Source organism: Lipophrys pholis, assembly GCF_963383615.2.
Source record: "Lipophrys pholis genome assembly, chromosome: 9".
Taxonomy (NCBI): Eukaryota; Metazoa; Chordata; class Actinopteri; order Blenniiformes; family Blenniidae; genus Lipophrys; species Lipophrys pholis.
Window position 1 is genome coordinate 31,710,193 of NC_137639.1, and position 18,252 is coordinate 31,728,444.

At 40.6% G+C, this 18,252-nt stretch overlaps 1 protein-coding gene across 2 annotated transcripts in view; it reads right to left on the reverse strand.

Moving 5' to 3' along the window:
* Positions 1 to 14,111, reverse strand: part of sh3bp5b (SH3-domain binding protein 5b (BTK-associated)) — a 30,800-nt gene extending 16,689 nt beyond the window's left edge. The window contains exons 1-4 of one of the 2 annotated variants that reach the window (XM_080471042.1): positions 14,026 to 14,111; positions 13,415 to 13,864; positions 11,268 to 11,330; positions 6,769 to 6,897 (exon numbers count right to left, since the gene is read on the reverse strand). In XM_080471042.1, coding sequence (XP_080327168.1) covers positions 6,769 to 6,897; positions 11,268 to 11,330; positions 13,415 to 13,492 — 270 coding nt within the window. In that variant the 5' untranslated portion in view covers positions 13,493 to 13,864; positions 14,026 to 14,111. Of the gene's footprint in view, positions 1 to 6,768; positions 6,898 to 11,267; positions 11,331 to 13,414; positions 13,865 to 14,025 lie in introns of those variants that run through there. The other variant, XM_080471043.1, reaches the window with a different exon arrangement.
* Between the last annotated feature and the right edge of the window lie 4,141 nt (positions 14,112 to 18,252).

The window sequence follows — 18,252 nt, forward strand, 5'->3', positions numbered from 1 at the left end:
ACCCAGCCCAAATCATCCAGATTATTTGTAAACAATTTGATCTCATGTAAATCATCTCACTTTTGATGAGTCCTAAACAGCATGAGTTAAACTAAGTGTGAGATAAAAATATAAGGCATACGTGTTACACTGAGGATTTTTGTGAGAAATGTGTGATTTGTTTGAGTTGCAATAGACTGAGAATATTATGCGTCCCATTCTCTGTGGCCTGGAAGCAGACTTGTTCAAAAATAAGTATCAGATTTATCACAGAAAATCTCCTTAAACTTGTCCCCTTATTGGTAAATTTACTGCTCAGTCCTTCACCCTACATCCAAATAGGTTGAGTTCTCATCTTGTCCTCAATCTGCCATCTTGCCTGACGGACATCCCCACTCCATCTATCCCCCCGTCCGCCCGCCCCCCCCCCCCCTCCCCCCTCCCCCTCGCTCACTTTACAGACATCAGCAAAACTGAAAACTGACAGCGAAGGACAGTAGATGGTGCTGCTGTTTGTTTTAATCAGATTTTGGAGTTGTCACGTTTATGAAGAAGAACTGGTGGTCAGTTTCCACGACGTTTTCAAGTGATTCGGGATGTTTACATGACAAATGTGCTCTGAAAATGAAACTTTCTGAAAACGGCCCCCAAGGTGAATTTTTCGAAAACACTCCATGGACACGATGCTTTAGTAGACAACGAAAACATTTCTAGCACACATGTCCATTCAAATTTCTGTGTACACGCCAGTGATAATAGTTACAGCGTATTCTCTGTGCGCATGTATGTGGGGTTTCATTACAAAAACAAACAATAGCACCCACGAGTTGCCCAACATGAAAACGACATCATTTTCAGCATTTCTGCCTTTGCTGAGAAAAGGTGAAACTTTTCTAAAACGAAAACACAAAAATGAGTTGATGAAGAGGAGTTGTTTGGATTAAAAGTGGAATAACTACAACCACCTAAAAATACATTAATTTACACTAAACATGGACCTTTTTTCACTTAATGGATCTTATTACCGGTTTCAGGTGCTTGCATGTGGTTGTTACTTTAATTCCATCCAGTTGAGTCTTGAGAGGTGAGGTGGAATAAATACTGAACCTGATGCATATTTGATAATATTTTGAAAAAAAAAAAAACCACTTCTGAAAGTTTAACTCAAGATTCAGCAGCTCTGTTCCATCTCACTAGAGTCAGCACTTAAAAACGTGCCTCGTTGAAGTGATGTGCACTCGAGCAATCACTTTGCAAACTTTTCAGCCTCATCGCCCTGACCCACTTCCTCAATTACGGTCATCGGGAAGTCTTTTTTTTTTTTTTTTACTTTTGGACCCACCTGACAACCCCTCACCAGCAAGTTGAAAAGGGGAAACGGGGAGCTAAAAACTATTTAAATTAATGTCCAGAGACACCGGCTTCCTAAGGAGAGGGTGCACGTTTGCCTCATGCAACATTTAGTGGTTCCATTTGAAGTGTCCTTCAGAGACAGCGACACTTCACACCTCAATGCATTCATTCTAACGAAGTCACCACACTCACTGGACATGCTCAGACAAGCAAAGTCACAAAGCACTTTATAAACTTGGTTGAACTTGTGACTCACAGACTCCGGCTGTTAACCAATATCATACCAGCTCAACAAAACAGACTACTTCAGCTGTCTGAAAGCTACGCAATATGACATACATTCTCTCATCGAAGCACCAATGGCGACAGTTTCCATGCATGTTGTTTACAAATCAGGAGCATTGTGGCCACGTTTACACAACAATGCTTCAAGTGAAAAGATAGTTTTGTGATTTCATTTCAGAAATGTTTCACGCTTACGTGTCAACAGCAAAAACACTAAAATCGACATTCAGCAGGTTAGACAACGTGTTGGTGCCGTTTGTTTATGTAATGAAATCAGACACATGAGCGCCGTGAACATTACACCATAAGCATTGGCACTGGGAGAACACGGACATTCTAATGGACAAACCACCAAGTTGGATTGTTATCACGATGACGGTCAAAATAAAACTAAGTCCAAGGAGAATATGGACTGAGAGTCATGACACTCTGGAGAAAACCTTGTGGTTACAGTCATCTACTGAGCATGTGCAGGAGAACTATTTACGATGGCTGTGGTGTACATTTTCAAAAAGTTGCACTTGCAGTGGTTCCGAGCACAGAGCAAACAAACTCCAAAACACAAACGAAAGTTTTTAAAAGGTCGTTTAAAAAGGTGCCTGAGGGTCTTGCCCAAAGAGACTTCGACAGATGAACAGGGCAAAACGGGAAATTGAACCGACAACGTTGTGATTGAAAGATAACCTGCTCTACCAACCGAGCCACAGCTTGGTTTTCAATGACAAACTTTAGCAAATATTTCAACATTCTTCTTCTTCTTTTACCTCAAAGAAGTGGTCATTAACAGACGGAACAGAGGTTTTCATTTCAGAAGCCAGAACGAGGTAATTTTCCACATTTTCCCCAACAAAGTCAACTCTAACCTCACATTCTTATTACTGTGTGCTTTCAATTGTCCAAATACAAATAACACTCTAATTAGACAACCTGGTCAATTAGTTGCCAGAAAAAAAAGATTAAATTGGTTTCAGAGTTGGAAAAATGTAAATTTCTATTTCAAAATATCCTTTCTTGACTTGTGTCACTCAAACTTCTTTTGAGTTTTGTGTCGATTGCTTATTTATCTTCCCAGCATTTGTTTAATTCTTTTTACAATAACTTTAAAGTTCAGTCTTATTCAGAAGTGAATCAATGTTCCAACAGCAGGGGGCTTAGGATTAGACAGGTGAGCAAGTACGCTGTAGAAAAAGTGAATTTAATTCATATGACCAAGCTCATAATCACAAATAAATACAATGTGGAACAATACTGGAGGAGACTTCTTAATTATTTTATGCTCTTTAATCTTAATGAGCATCTTGCTGTCTTTTTAGATTCCTGCAGGCAGCTTTATGGAGAACCTCTTATTGTTCTTGTTCTGCATAACGTCTCCCTTATGAGTCATTAGCTGCCAGTAAGATGGCTGATATGCAAATGTGGTTTTACCAGCACTCTCAGAATTATGCAGTCTGTGTTTTATCTTGACTCAAGGTCAAAGTCAGTCATTTGTCTCCATCCGCCACAGCAGCTACTCCCTGGGCGCCGCCTGCTACTGCAAATTATTTGGTCCTTATCAAAAGCAGAGGGAACAAAGAGAGAAAGAGAAGGACTGTATGAACTGGTAAACAAAATAAAGAGTCACAGAGAATATCAAGTAATGTTTGCACACTGTTCTAATGGAGAAAAAACAAAGCTGAACTGAGGTGATGCAATCCAAGGGAGGAAAAACAAAGTAGTCGAGAGATGAGACAACGGTTCTGTTCCTTCCAACCATCAGCTAAAAACCAAAAGATATTTCACTCATGATATGAAGTCAACCATTAGATTGTGATTTCTCTTGTTTCAGTGGGTAACAGGCAGGTTATGGCCTGGACAGACAGCTCTGTGGTCTCACAGGGCTTGAAACAACAACAACAACATCTTCAAAACACTTCTGAAGTCGACTAATAAGCTCTCAAACGTCACGCTGAGGCGAGGCGGCCATGAGGCCTCATGAGGACTGAGGGCAGACACAATGAAGCCCTGTGTTTTTCATTCCAGGTATTTTTAGCTGGCGAATCATTCAAGTAAAAAAGACATCAAGGTGATTGCATGTGTGTCTGCCCTACTGTGTCAGGAGCTGTGATTCTCCAGCTGGAAACGGCTTTATTAGTCATTAAAAACAAAGTGAGAAAAAAAAGAAAAAAGATGTTCACAGAGAAACAAGCAGCTGCTCTTGCTTTTCTTCGGTTCTATTTTGGTTCCAAAAGCGTTCCCACCATCTGTTCTGAGAAACATTTGATGTATCACAGCACATCACTACAAGTACACCTTTTAAATGTCAACGGAGGAGTGAAAGGATTGGAGTCTTGTTAAAGAAATGCCAATGATAGTTTGAAATGCCAAGAAGCAAACGGCTGGATGAACAATTCCCATCTTCCCATCTCTGACGGATCCTGCTCCATCCTCTCATTCAGTGGATTTCCAGGCTGCAGTCCAGATCCCCATTGGGTGGTCCAAAACCTTGTCTTCACAAAGGTTGTCAAAATTTTATTTTCATACATTAAAGAAAATCCTAACTTGTATGGAGTAATACTTTTGAATGTTGGTGAGAGTGGGTGTGTCGGAGAGAATCTGGCCCACAGGCTTTCTAAGAGGTAATCTTCACATTAGTAGAACAAACATTGTGTTAAAATGTCAAAGAAGGTGACTGCAACTAAATATTGAACACAGACAAAAACAAACACAAAGCAGCTATTAAACCAAAAATCTCCTGAATCTCTGTTGTATGAGAGTAAAAGACAAAGCGAACGGCAGCATTGAAGCAGGCGAGGAGCTCAGGGAGACAAATGATGAGAAGATCAAGGAGCAGAACAAAACTGGCTCCCCAAAAAGAGATGTTTATCTTTTTCTGTTGGTATAAAGCAGAACAAGAGCAAAATCTGCCCTGGGAGGCATTCAGACAGCAAGCAGGCAGAACGTCGGTTGAGCTACAGTGAGTTTAGGAAGGCTGGCTGGGACTTTCAAGGCTCTGATCTCAAATCTCAGACCTGCTGAGAAAACCTGGCAGTGGGAGATAAATAAGGTCTTTGAATAAATGTTTTAACCAAACACATGAAGCGCAGGCACAGCAAACAACACAGAAACAATGGAAGAGTGTGAAGTTCTGCTTGCCAAATTCATTTCCACCACATTACCATCCAGGCCAGTAACTGTCAGGTAAGAAGAGATAATGGCCTGAATTAGTAAAGACAAAATTGGAAAACAGCAGGGTGCGTCGTTCTGGAATATAAGCATAAAATGAGCTTGATTACCTTTCTTCTCCAGCACAGATATCCTTTCTTGGTTTGCATGAATTACACAACATAGCAACAGCAAGTTTCATGCTTTAAAATAAAAACTGTGCCGCACTGAGGCCATATTGTTTTAGTGATTTGTGACGGCCTCATTTACAGGACAATGTTTTCAAGTGAAAACTTCTGTTGCGTTTTGTGTGACTGATAACGGCGCTCGGAGCCACTGATGACGCAACGTCTTGAAAACACTCAACTACAACTCAACTTTTCTGAAACACAGCTACTTGTGCAGTGCACCACAGCTGCTGTAGTAAACAGTCCTACTACACCTGCGCACGTAGATGGACATCTCCTCCATTTTGGAGACAAAATAAAGGCATAAACATGATGTGTAAAGCATGAAGTCAAGTCACCCCCACATGCACACTGACAAAAACAAACGCTAAAGATAACGGTGAACCAGCAGATGAGAAAAGACAACCAGAATAATTATGTGATGCACATCCTGCGCTCAGTTTCCCCAGCAACATTTACTGCTGTGACATTGGATGCACCACAACCACAAAATATAACAGAGATCGTGGAGTCAACGCAGAGACTGTGTGGAGGTGGTTCGCACATCGTTTGTGTACAAAGTACTAATTAGGCTTTATGGCATTTAATAATTACCTTTATTGGCACTCGACTAAGGGTTAGTACTGACCCTTAAAAAATGGTATTGGGAGCATCGCTACACAGAACTCTTTAGTACTATGATTTGGGTAACATGGAAATTGAAATTATATTGTAGAGGTAAACCGTCATGAAGCCCATTTGTTAAGGGTAGAGGAAACAACACACACACACACAAACTTGAGAAATGGGAAGTCCAATCGTGGTGTGAATTTACAGAAGCTCTTTCTACGTCGGCTGTCCTCAAGCACAGAGACACCCTGCCCTTCATATTAACAGCTATGATATCTCTTATAGAATGTGCATACAGCTGAAAGTCTCCCTAAATGAGCCGTGTCAAGAGGCAGAGTGCCACATTACAACATAATAAAGGCTTCAGTGTCGATCGCTGTGCTGGACACTTACAGCTGCGTGGCTCTCAGTGAGGTGTGCAGGTGGCTTCTCTCACTTTATGCACACACATCACGTAGACACACTCCGGAGAGGATAGTAAAGGGAAGTGAGCTCAGTCTGGAAGGGTTGCATAAGCCACCTTTTTTATTAGCTGAGGCTTTGACGGATTTCTCAAACAGATTATGTTTCAGGATCAAATAGATATCCTCCAATGTCTATAAGGAATATCTAAAAAGACAGAGAAAGGTCTCCTCAAAAGGAAGACAACCAATGAAACATAATTATAGGACCACAGAAGACTAGTCCAAGCAAAGCACCTGCAGGGGGACAAGCTCATCGTCCCATAAACTTCCTGTCACCATCTCATCCACCAAGAGTTCCCAAATTTGAAGTAAACCGAGTCTCAAACTTGGGAACCGAAAAGATAAATCTTGGTTTGACCTTTAATTCTCCATGATGAAAAACAAGTGAGGCAACAAAGGGCACTTTGATAATTAGCCACTATAACTGGACTTGCTATTCAAAAAACAGGCTTGAAAGGTAATTAATCAAATGGTATTTGAGTTGATTGGCAAGCATCCAATCTTGAACGAGGTGCAGTGCCCATCTCAAGACTGAAAACTTCAGATTTCTTTAACTTAACGGGATGAGGACTTTGTCTTAACGGCTGAGTTGGACCTGTCCCAAAACCAGGCAACACATGGGTCACTGTGTGAGCAATTCTCCGTCAACAATCAGGTGCATCATGGAAATAATAAAAGTATTGTCCTCTGGGCAGAGGCAAGCAAACATCTGAAGGTTCTCATCATGCATCCCCTTTCCAGACACTAACCTGTCTGGCCAGCCTGCGGGCCTCCCAGTAAGGCTTGGACTCCTCCACAGCCTTCCCAATCTTCTTCACCAGTTCATCCAGCTTCACAGTGGCCTCCACCAGAACGGAGCGAAACTTCTGCCTTGCATCCTGATGAAAAGACGGACAGAAAAGGAAGAAAAACCTCAGTACGGGTTGAAGAAACTGGCATGTTCACGAGAAGAGCTTTATTGTATGTATTCTATAAACTTCATAAAGCTTATATTTCCTCAATGATCATGATATTTTTCAGGTTCTGCAGGTAATGCTGATGGTTGGATCCCTGAACATCTGAAGAAGTGTCCTTGAGTGTCCTCAAGTTTCTCCAAATGATGAGTGTGCACTTTGGTGTGGAAATGTACGCATGGCTGTGTGTTTATGACTAATCATGTAAAGAGTGTTGAGACTGCTGAAGCTGTAAAACTGTGCAACACAAGTGAACTCAATTACTATTCAAACACCCTCATGAAAGCTTTGCGAGGAATAGGCAACGACAGAGGTCTGCCAAAGCCTCACTTAGTAAATAAGTAAATTCAGACTGGATGGTCTCATGTGAAAACGGTTCTGCGGAGGATTTTGACAAATAAAGCAGTTGACTAAGGCCTTGTTTACACGACACCATTTTCAAGTGGAAGCAGAAAACATTTATGGCGTTTTGGAACTTTCTGAAAATGCTACGACTCCATCGCCGTGTAAACAGGGAAAAACCCACAACTTTCTGGAAACGCTCGGGCTCCATAGAGAAACTCTGCTACTGCTCATGCCCACCACGGCCATAGTCAATAGTTCTGCACATGCTCAGTAGATGGACAACCGGAACAATGTCTCCTCCAGAGTGTTGTGACTCCCAGTCCATATTCTCCTGGGACTTGGTACTTTTATTTTGACAGTCACTGTAATAACAATCCAACTTGGTCATCCGTGTTCTCCCATTGTTAATGTTTAGAGAGCATTGTTCTCTGAGCGCAACCAACAGCACCCACTCGTGGCTCAATATGAAAACTACATTGTTTTCAGCATCTCGCATTTACAGAGAAACGGGCATCAATTTCAAAACATTGTGATGTAAATGTGAAGCTTTACGGAAACGAAAAAGCGCAAAAGTGATGCATTTTCACTTGAAATGTTGTAAAAAGGGCCTAAAAACGGCGCTGGATTTTATTCTTGGACAACGTACAAAGTAAAAATGGAAATAAACTGTTTTTACAGAGCACGTTCTTGCGCAACATAGAAACTGCATAGCTTTCTTTACAAATGGATTCGTGGACAGTGTGTTCTTGTTTCTGACCTCTGTTGCACTCATAGCCTGTAAAGTTCTTATTTGAGGAACTGAAACTTGCTCCATTGCTGCCTGAACTAGAACTCAACCTAAACTAAAATATGGAGAACCACAACAACCAGTCTCAATGAGAAAATGGGTAAAGCACAGTTGAAACAGTTTTCCCGAAAGCAAGGCTGTCCTGATAAACACACTGAAAAACAGACCACAGTCAATGTGATTAGAGCAGCCCGTGAAACATTATTTTCCGATACAATTTCATTAAATGTCAAGAAGCAAACTTTCATCTCACAGAGCCTCGTTTGTCCACTTCATCAAGGGGAATTTCTCAGACTTCTGTCTCTGAAACGTTTCCAGCCCTGAAATCGGCATGAACGTTAACAAGTCTTTTTAATCAGAACACCAAAAACACCAAGACGCAGAAAAACAAGTCTGAAAACTTAAAAAGTAAGTAGAAGGAATAGATGAGAGGAGATTGTTTTCTATACCCACAACATTTTAAGGTTATCAAGACACTGCTCAGTAAACAAGTTGTCCATTGTTAAAATGAAAGAAAACAACATTGCCTGTCAATTTAAGGGAACGTAAATCTAATACTGAAGGTTTCACTGGCTGGTTTTCGGTCCTCTCGGGGCCGTTAACACGAAAACGATCTCAAGTGAAGATGCTAAACTTTCGTTGCATTTTGTGTGTCTGTTTGCGAGTGCTGGCAAAAATAAGGAGTTAATTTAAATAATTGATTAGAAACGTTGAACTCGTTAAAAACATTTAACGAGTTCAACTATGCGTTTTCACTTGAAAAGTTGTCGTGTAAAGGGGGCCTGAAACTATTGGTTTTTGAAAAGCAGAACGAGAGCATCTCCATGCATTAGTAGCTCCCGTTCATTCTTTGATGAGTCCTAATATAAAAGAGAGACAATGAGCTGTGACTGAATGCCGACAATCAACTTTGGAGGGAAGGACTTGTGACTATTTTGCCCTTGAATGTCTGAAAATGTTTCTTAAATGCGGTTTTGAAATTCAACCTTATCAATTGTTCCATTTTCAACCAAAGGCTCTGGACGACAGAGTCACTGCAATATGAAACATGTCAGTTTACAACTCTGTACATTAAGCCATAATGAGAAACAGCTCGGAGCAATTAATCCCAACAGCTCCAGCATACATCCTTGTTGCTTCTGTCCTTTCGTCTGAGTGTCGCCCTCACTCCAGTTTCCTGATGTTGATGCAGACTGCAGTGCAGAGTCTTTGTCCTCCCACCCGGGGCTCGGAGGCTGACACTGTGACGCACTCCTGCTTCGACAGAGTTACAACCTCTGGCAGAACATCCTCAACTTGTGGCGGTTTGATAAATTAAATCGCATTTGCGTCACTACCGTCAAGGCGGAATATCTCCTTAATATTTGCGAGGCTGTCAAAGCAGCTCATTATTGGTATAGGATACAGTCTGAAGCATCACAAACATTTCAGAGGGTTCACATTCAATAAAAGCCAGTCATTCCCCGAATGAATCCACTGATGCTTGACACTCGACAGTAGATGACTCTGCTAAATGAAAAGATACTAATCAGCCATAATATTAAGATAATATGTTTGATATTGTGTCGGTCCCTGTTGTAAAGTCCTGTTTACCACTAGACCTGTGAAAGTGTGCTGTGCTGTCTGGCACCAATGAGACTTGACCAGCAATGATTCCATCCCTGGTCTGCTCTTCTTTCCCCATCAACCACTTCCAATAAATACTGACCACTGCAAATGGGAACACTGAAGTATACTTGATGGAAACAAACTGATCACATCGAATCAATTTCTACATTATGCACTCTGCATGTGTTGTGCCGATTGGTGATCTGATCGTATTTTGGCCCTCGAAGAAATGAGCAGCAATCGTTTTTGCAATTGAGCAACATTTACAAATGAAAACGGCAAACTTTTCATTGTGTTCTGATTCTTCGTCTGCGCAACGCGTTGGAAGTCACTGAAAGCATCACTTTTAGAAAATGACTACCTGAGTGCAACGTTTTGAAAACACGCCAGCCTGCGTCTGTCTAAATAGGGAAAACGTAAGTTTTCTAAAATGTACTGCGATCGTCATCAAAAACATTGCCGTCGGAAAGAGACATTTTTCTGAAATGGAAAAGCAAAACCAAACTACTTCCAACCAATCGTAAACACCAGGTCCCCAAAACATTAAGTTTGGGAGAAATAAAAGTGCCCTGCGCTGTGGAACACAAGGATCAACACAACAAACGATTTTTAACGAGCAACTTGGACGGTTGTGTCGTCAAGAGCTCTGGATTCAGAATGTTCTCCAATAAGACTTCTCAGTCAAAAAACAAAAGAAAGGCAACAAATACAGTTCAAGTATTTAGTACAAGTATTGAATCCATAAAGCAAAAGAAAGATACAATGAAATAAAAGATTTGTGTTTTTTTAAATAAAAATACGTGGTTTTAACGTGTGATCACCAACTAAAAAGAACCAACTGTGTCTGAGCCTGAGGGGTCCAAAGGCCTGTATGCCAGTCCCTTCGATTCTATTAACGTATTCCTTGTCATAAACAGCAGATCTATGAATTAAAAAATATTCTCTAATGCCATTTCTCGAGCTAAAGATGAGGAGACCATCCATACAGCTCAGACCCTGGAGAGCGCCGAGACTTTGGACTGTGACGCCTATAAAGCTGCACTGAACACTGCTGACCTACATAAATGTAAGGCGAGTTTTAATGGGATTCAAAGATCAGTTATGCAACTGGAACAACCTCGACAGCCTCGGTGAGATTGTGGTCTGCTTCAGAGCATTACTTTCTGCTCGGGTGCAGATTTAACCTGCTCATGTTTGTATGGGAACGTTACTTGATCGGATTAAAGCTTTGTATGTCAGTGTTTCTTACCTTAATGATTAAATCTGCTGATATAAAATGAATTGTGAACCTGTTATTGAACTACAATTAAAAGTCCAGCTGTAAGCCAATAAAGAAAATGCTGCATCTGCAGACAGAGATGACTCACAAACACAGCAGATACACTGATTTCACAGACTGTCACCATCTCCGCCTGGCAGAGGTCGGGCACCAATACGAAGTCCTAACTGCTGACGGCAGTAAAGTCTTCTCCATCAGCCCCCAGCTGACACGCTGTTTGATAACACAAAACCGTGAAACGAGTTTAAAGTACGCTTCTTAACATTTCAGACTGACCTCCAGCTCGATCTCACATCTATTGATGTCGTCAGTGGACTGGTTGAGTTTCTCCAGCTCCCCCTGAAAGAGAAGGAACAACGGAGGGGTGAAGCAGCTTGTAGAGGAGGAGAACGTCCTGGAACCCAACACCTGGGAGAGTCAACATCTGGACTCAATCACATGTGAAAATATTCATGCTGCTATCTGAAATGTTGGAGGAGTTTGTAGTTTTAAAGAAACAGAATCTTACAGGCAGAAGTGACGAGGCCATTCTTGTATAAAGTATTTAAAACATCAGGAAGGTTCAGTTGCTTCTAAGATCAAATAGTGACTGTTGATTATTGAACAGAATTAATATGTGATCGTGTGGGTTTAGTATTTCTTAGGGGTGATTAGACCTAAAATGTTCTTTTCTGAGACAAAGTTACACCATAAACGCACAAATCAGAGTACACTCAATAAATCATCACCAGTGCAGCAAACTCTGACCTTGATGATATAATCAGAGGGTTTCTGCAACACGAAATATTGAAATATTAACTGAGGAAAACCGGGGATTTCAGAGTATATATGTATATATATATATAAAAAGACAGATTACATAAAGGACTCAGCATCAAATCTTGTCACACTAAAGTAGCATAAATTGTGCCGTTTGTAACTCTGTAAATACAAGTTACATTTAAAAGAAAAAACGCTAAATCACCAGAACAGTGACGATATTAGTCAGTTCCTGATCAGGGTCAACGTTCCTACAAACCAAAACTAGATTTCTTCTAGACTACATGGCTTTTAAAGACTTTTTTTTCCAGACTTTTCTGTAGTTTTTAACCATTTCTATCATGAATTACTGGTTCACTTCAATGGAAAACAAACAAACAAAGTGTCTCTTTTCTGGTTTGCTTTGGTCAGAGCCGGTAGAATGAGGAGAGAACGTCACTTTAAAAGGGTCACAGGGGGACAGAACAACAGCCAGACATTCAATTATGTGCAATAACTCGTAGATATAAAACAAGTGATTTTTATGTGTTAAAGCAATGAAGAGGAGTGCTGCCTTATTCTTCTGATACTTAAATGGATAATCCCCAAACTTTGGGCATTTGATAAAGAAGCAAACAACAACAACAAAATAATTTCCACTAAAGTTAGAAAAAAAAATCTGGGGCCACACAGATGTGACAATCCAACTTTTTCTTTTGTTGCCATCTCACACAGACAAACTGGATTGAGACATCTTCTTTTGTCTCTTGTAGTTGTCCGATCAGGTGCGTCCACAAGGGTTTAATGGTTTTCACTCTTGTCTTATAGGGAGGAGGTCTTGGTTCAGGTCTGGTGGTCTATTTGTATGAACGGGTTTTTGCTTTGGGTTCTCCAGTTTTCTCTCATGGCTCAAAGAGATTTATTAAACCCCAATTTGTGACCATAAATTGCATGTATTTTTAAATGTCTGTGTGATTTGTGTCTCTTTGTGTTTGCTGTGGGGGGGCTGGCGACCTGTCCAGGAGTCGGATACCAAAGTATAAAAGATGGATGCAATGGTGATGGATCATTTCAAGATATTTAACAGTTGACAACTTTATCACATCATTAAATAATTTGAAATGTTTTTTATGATCATTTGCTTACATGGTTGATTGACTTATTGATATTACAAGCTTCTTGATCAGCTCATTTGCATAATTTCTGCTCTGGATTAAGATTTATGCATTAAAAATGAGGTTACTGTAGATTAAAAAAGGTGTAATCTCACTAAAATACACTGAACACGTCTCCTAGTTTTGCATATTACCTGACCATATAATGTGATCTACATCTAAGCTACAAACACACAAAAATGGATATAATCTGTGTATTTAATGTATTTATTGGACAAACACAGTGATGATGGGAACAATAAGGTGTGTTATTTCTTTCATAAAGCAAGTAGGAGCTTGCATTACTCATCCATGTCCCATTCATGTCACTTAAAAAATATATTGTGAAATAAAAATAGCAGTTTAATTTCATAGTCATTAAAAAAAACAACCAAACAATGAAAGTGAGTGAGACAGCATCATGCTAGGAGCAGACAGGCAGCCGAGCCGAGCGACAATTAACCGTTTATGAAATACAGACATGGAATAACATTCAAATTATTTGAAAGGTTTTAAATAAGAGTAAAATACCTGGATTCTGGGGTCGACCTGCTCCTCGTCATATTCCTCCTCGTCGTCCGACCTGCGCTCCCGGTCCGACTGATCCATGGTGGAGGGGAAGCGAACAAAGAGACGTTACTACAGCCGGGGACACTGCGGGCTCATCGGACTCCTCCAGCGGTCTAACGTCGGTCCACACGCAGCTGGGTTTAGAGAGAAGGCTGTCCGAAAAGGAGCATCCCGGCCTGAAGAACCTCCCGGGAGAACGAACCGCAGCAGCCCCGAGCGCCCGGACGACTGTCCCCGCTAAAGTACTCCTCCACGGTGACTGAAGCCGCCGGGTTGCTCCTGCCGCCGCCTAGGCTCGAGCTCCTCGAGCGCCTCCCAGTGCGGGAACGCCCCCTTTTAAAGAGCCCGGTCGGTATGAGGGGCGATTAGTGCCACACAGCGGTGAACTGAGACCTCACAGGGAGTTATCGTCTGCATACAGTTTGAGATTAAACAATTATTAAACATATACAGTGTGATATTGTTGCATCATTTACAATGTAGACCAGATTGAATAGTCTCGCAAATGTACAAATTTGAAAACTAAAACAGAGAATCGAATAGAATAGAATAGAATAGAATAGAATACTCACTAAACCATCAAACTGGTGTGACAACTGCAAGCTATAAACAGGCTCACATTAGCAACTCCGCCTTGGTGGTACAATTGCTTTGAATGGTGGTGCCAGTAAATAAAGGAATCATCCACCTGGCATGCTGAATGCTCGTGCCAACAAATACATTTAACCTGTCAGTCAACCTGGCCTCTGTTAATCGCTGGTCTGCCTACAATGTGACTGCCTCTGCTTTACAGTCACAGTGATTGTTGAGGAGAGATAGGGAAATGGAAGATGTCTGGACCTGCCAGAGGAGATAAGGCTTGGAGAATCAGTGACTTCTATTAAATCTCTTTTAAAAAAAACACTTTTATAGATTTGCTTTTAATTGAAACCTCCATTTTTTGGGGGGGGGATAAAATTCTGCCCCTTTTATTTTTTTTAATGCTTTCTCTTTAAGCCACCTATGCCAGTGGTGTTTTGTGGCCAATAATAATCATTTTTGTCTATACTTTTCCATCTGTTTGATGACCGATTGTCCGTCTGTTTGATTGCTGGTCTCCTCTGTCTCGCCTGACTTTTTTGTTTGTGTTTTTACTTTTAAGTATTTTGTGTAACATGTGTTCCGAAAAGTGCTACATAAATAAAGTTATTATTATTATTATTATTATTGAGAGAGAAAAAAATGGTTTCATAGCACTGCAACTTTAAAGTGTTGCACTGATTGAGGGTCCTTGCAACCACAAACTTCAAATGTGAAGGAGCAGGGGCCGCAGCAATTTGCACCCTATGGAGCTACATTTTGACAAATTAATAGAAATATATATGGTAATCATGACTCCAACTTAAATTGAATGAAAAACCATGCATATCTTGTTATGTTGTGTTTAGAAGAAAATACCAGATTTGAGCTATTACCTGCATGAAATGTATATAAATACATATACACAACACAAATATATGCATAGCATAGGTTGGTTTCCAACTGTCAAAGAGATGTGTTGTGAGAACATTTGCACACGGTTCATTTGGGTCTGTTTGAGTTTGATTCTTGTAACACACATTGAGTAAAGTTGGGGATACAAATCTCAGCACCTCCACCTCCCAAAAAATGCATCTCCTCAATTTAGGTGAATTTAATAAACACACTGTTTTTAGGTTTTTTGATTTAATGTCTGGAATAGGGACGCCCCAATACCAGGCTGTTGGAGGTGAAGCAGCGTTGACAAAGAGGCTGTGTGGAGGCGACAACGCATAGCCTTCGCATATCGTCATGTAGAATAAAATAGCCTTAATGACATTTTCTAAGTACTCATGTCATTACTCAGTATCAATAAGTAGTTAAAGGTTAGTACCTGAACTGGTCTTTAAAAAAGTGGTATCAGTGCAATTGTAGTCTGGAACCATTCAACCAATGTCCTGCCCAACACACACTCCTGCAAAAGGATTGCCATTCTTGGCAGTCATGCAGGACTTGGTATAAACGTGGTATTGGGCGGTGTACCTGTTCTACTGGTCTTTAGCAAACAACCACTTACCAGACAGCAACCCAATGTGGCAACAAAACCTACTGAAGCTCGAAGTCAGGGCAGCGACATAGGGTTGTTTTGAACCTGCCATGAGCACAGTAGTGAGGATGTGTTGCTCCAGGCCTTAATGGGTTTGTGTGTCTGCAGGAGAGTGTCTTGCATGTTCGGTATAATAAAGCAGACAATTGAGAAAACATATTTTCAAATTGTGATACAATCAACAAAGTTCACATAGAAACTCATCCTGGGTTTTAGATTCTGAAATCGATGCAGATCACCTGAAACTGTATCACGTCTGATATTTTTGGTGATTAGAAATTCACTTTACTGGAGCTTCAGTCTGCAGTTACTTGTTGTAAATGTGGAAAATAACACTTTCAAATAAAGAATGTTTGGTATTTTAAAAATTAATATTTTTCCGTACTGATGTAAAATATCCTCCCAGACAATCGTTGTTATTACAAACCTGCACCAACACAGTACTCTGCATGCCAGACTGGGTCAGTAACTTCTCCCACTGCAGACTTATTATGACGCTTTCCACTGAAAAGATCAGTGAGCTCATCATAAGGTTTGTTTTTACTGTCAGGTGAGCGCGTTTAGTCCCGTCTATTCAGCTCTTCATTCCATTTCCGCCTCTCAGGGAAGGTGCGTCTATTTCCCAGCGGTTATTTTTAAACTCTAATTATGTTCAGGTTAGGCCGCATGCTTTCTGAAACTTCCTTGAAGTGCATTGAGAAAGACTTTCTTCACTCCATGTTTGGAAAATAATCGGATTTAACTGATTTACTTTTCCAAGATAGCAAAATAAAATTTTGGTAAATCCCTAATTTAACTCTACGTAGTAAAGAGCGTCATTCTAAGAAGGGCAGTAGGATTTTAATTGGACTGTCCCCACACTGTCAATGTACTGTACATGCAGTGTGTGGCTGAAGGGTTTTCCCCTGGCGGAATTTCTGACGACAACAAGCAGCACAGACAAATTTCACCTTTGGTATTCTGGCTCTCGGTCTGGGGTGAAGAACAAACACTGTATATGCATCATTCTATACAGTGAAAGCAGAACCATTGTGAGCCAGGCCAACATTAACATGAAGCCCAAAACACTGCCTGACAAATCTGTTTGTGTCGTCTTGGATCTCGTTGTCTGCTGGGGAGACTTTGGCACGTTGTTTCTGTTGTTGTTGTTGTTTCTGTTGTTGTTGTGGTTTAAGGGTGATATAACAAGCTAATGACTGGTCTAGTGTGCCAGAAATGTAATGTGATTGGACATCATCTTTCTGCTTTTCTGAGATAGTTGAGTAATCTTCAGAAGCCATTTCCTGATAAATAACACTTCATTACTGCTGTACATTATGATAAGGTGAACGATTGTGGTATCTTCTAAGTGTGTAACAACATGTCCTGTTACACACTTACAAGATAAAAGTCCTATCGTTTTCGTCTTTCCTGTGACAGATCCTCACTAACAGAAGGTTTTCTTTTTATTGACATACTTCTGCCTTGAGGCTCTGTCGTTCAATAATAGTATTTTACAGAGTTAAGAAAAGAACTTGTGAGCAGAATGTTGAAAGAGTTAATAAGAGCTGCAAGCAGCCTTAATCGGGACCTCGCACTCTGGACTCTGGCCCATCGGGGTCAGCCCCAATCATGGCCTCTGGCCCAATCATGGCCTCTGACCCCTTTAAATATTGATCAAATAGAAATTTTGAAGGTTTTAACAAAAAATTACTTATTTTTAAAAATGTGCAGGGCTTTTATTTTGAAAGCCTCAGAGCCTGGTCCTCGCCACAGCCATAAGACTCCTGCCTTCAAGGACAGAGGCCGAGTTTGACACACAGACGCAAACCATCGAAATGCTTCAGCTCAAATGGAGGAGACGGAAAAATCCAGACGATTGGAAAAGAGAAAGGGTTTCTCATCAATTCTGCCATGAGAATTTTCGACTCCATTTCCCATGAGAACACAAAACCACAGAGAAATACAGCGAGGAGCCAGATAATAATGTCTTCATTGCCTTCTTCTGCAGCTTTGAGTCAGCCTCCTTTGTCTATTGCTTGAAATAAACAGCATGTAGTCGTGATACTGAAGTCACTTTAGATACAGCCTGTGTTCCGTCCGCTTGTTCCATGTCACAGTCACCCTGAAGGACTCAAGACCAAATAGTTTGTTTGTTATCATACGATTAGTTAAGATAAAGAAACAAAAGATGGACAAACCAAAATAAGAAGTAGGAATTAAAGCAAGCCTTGATCGTTTTATTTAGGTGTGACAGTTATATTACTATCATACAATTTGAATTTATGCTACATAAACATTTCATTCTGCACCTTTTACTTGAAAGATAAATACAATATCACACTGAATAAATACCATCTGACCTCGGACTGCTTTAGTATTAGTCATTCGTATTGTTTCACAAACACAGTATCACCGGCATGTTTATGAAAATAATCAGTAAATATTTAGAAGCCATCAAGTTTCTTCTGCCAGGGACATGGGACAAGATTTGAGCAGATTAATAGGAATTAAGAGATGGAAAAACAAAATCCTAAAATGACTTTCAACAAGAAAAGAAAAGTGACTGAGTTTATTTGCAGAACTGAAAAGCAGAGATGACATGAGTCACCCTGCTGGATGAGACCGTGACGTCCCGTGGAGCCTGAAGGTCATCCACAGTCAGATCAGCATGTTTCCGTTCTCCTCAGGCTGCCGGTGATTTGTCTGAATAACT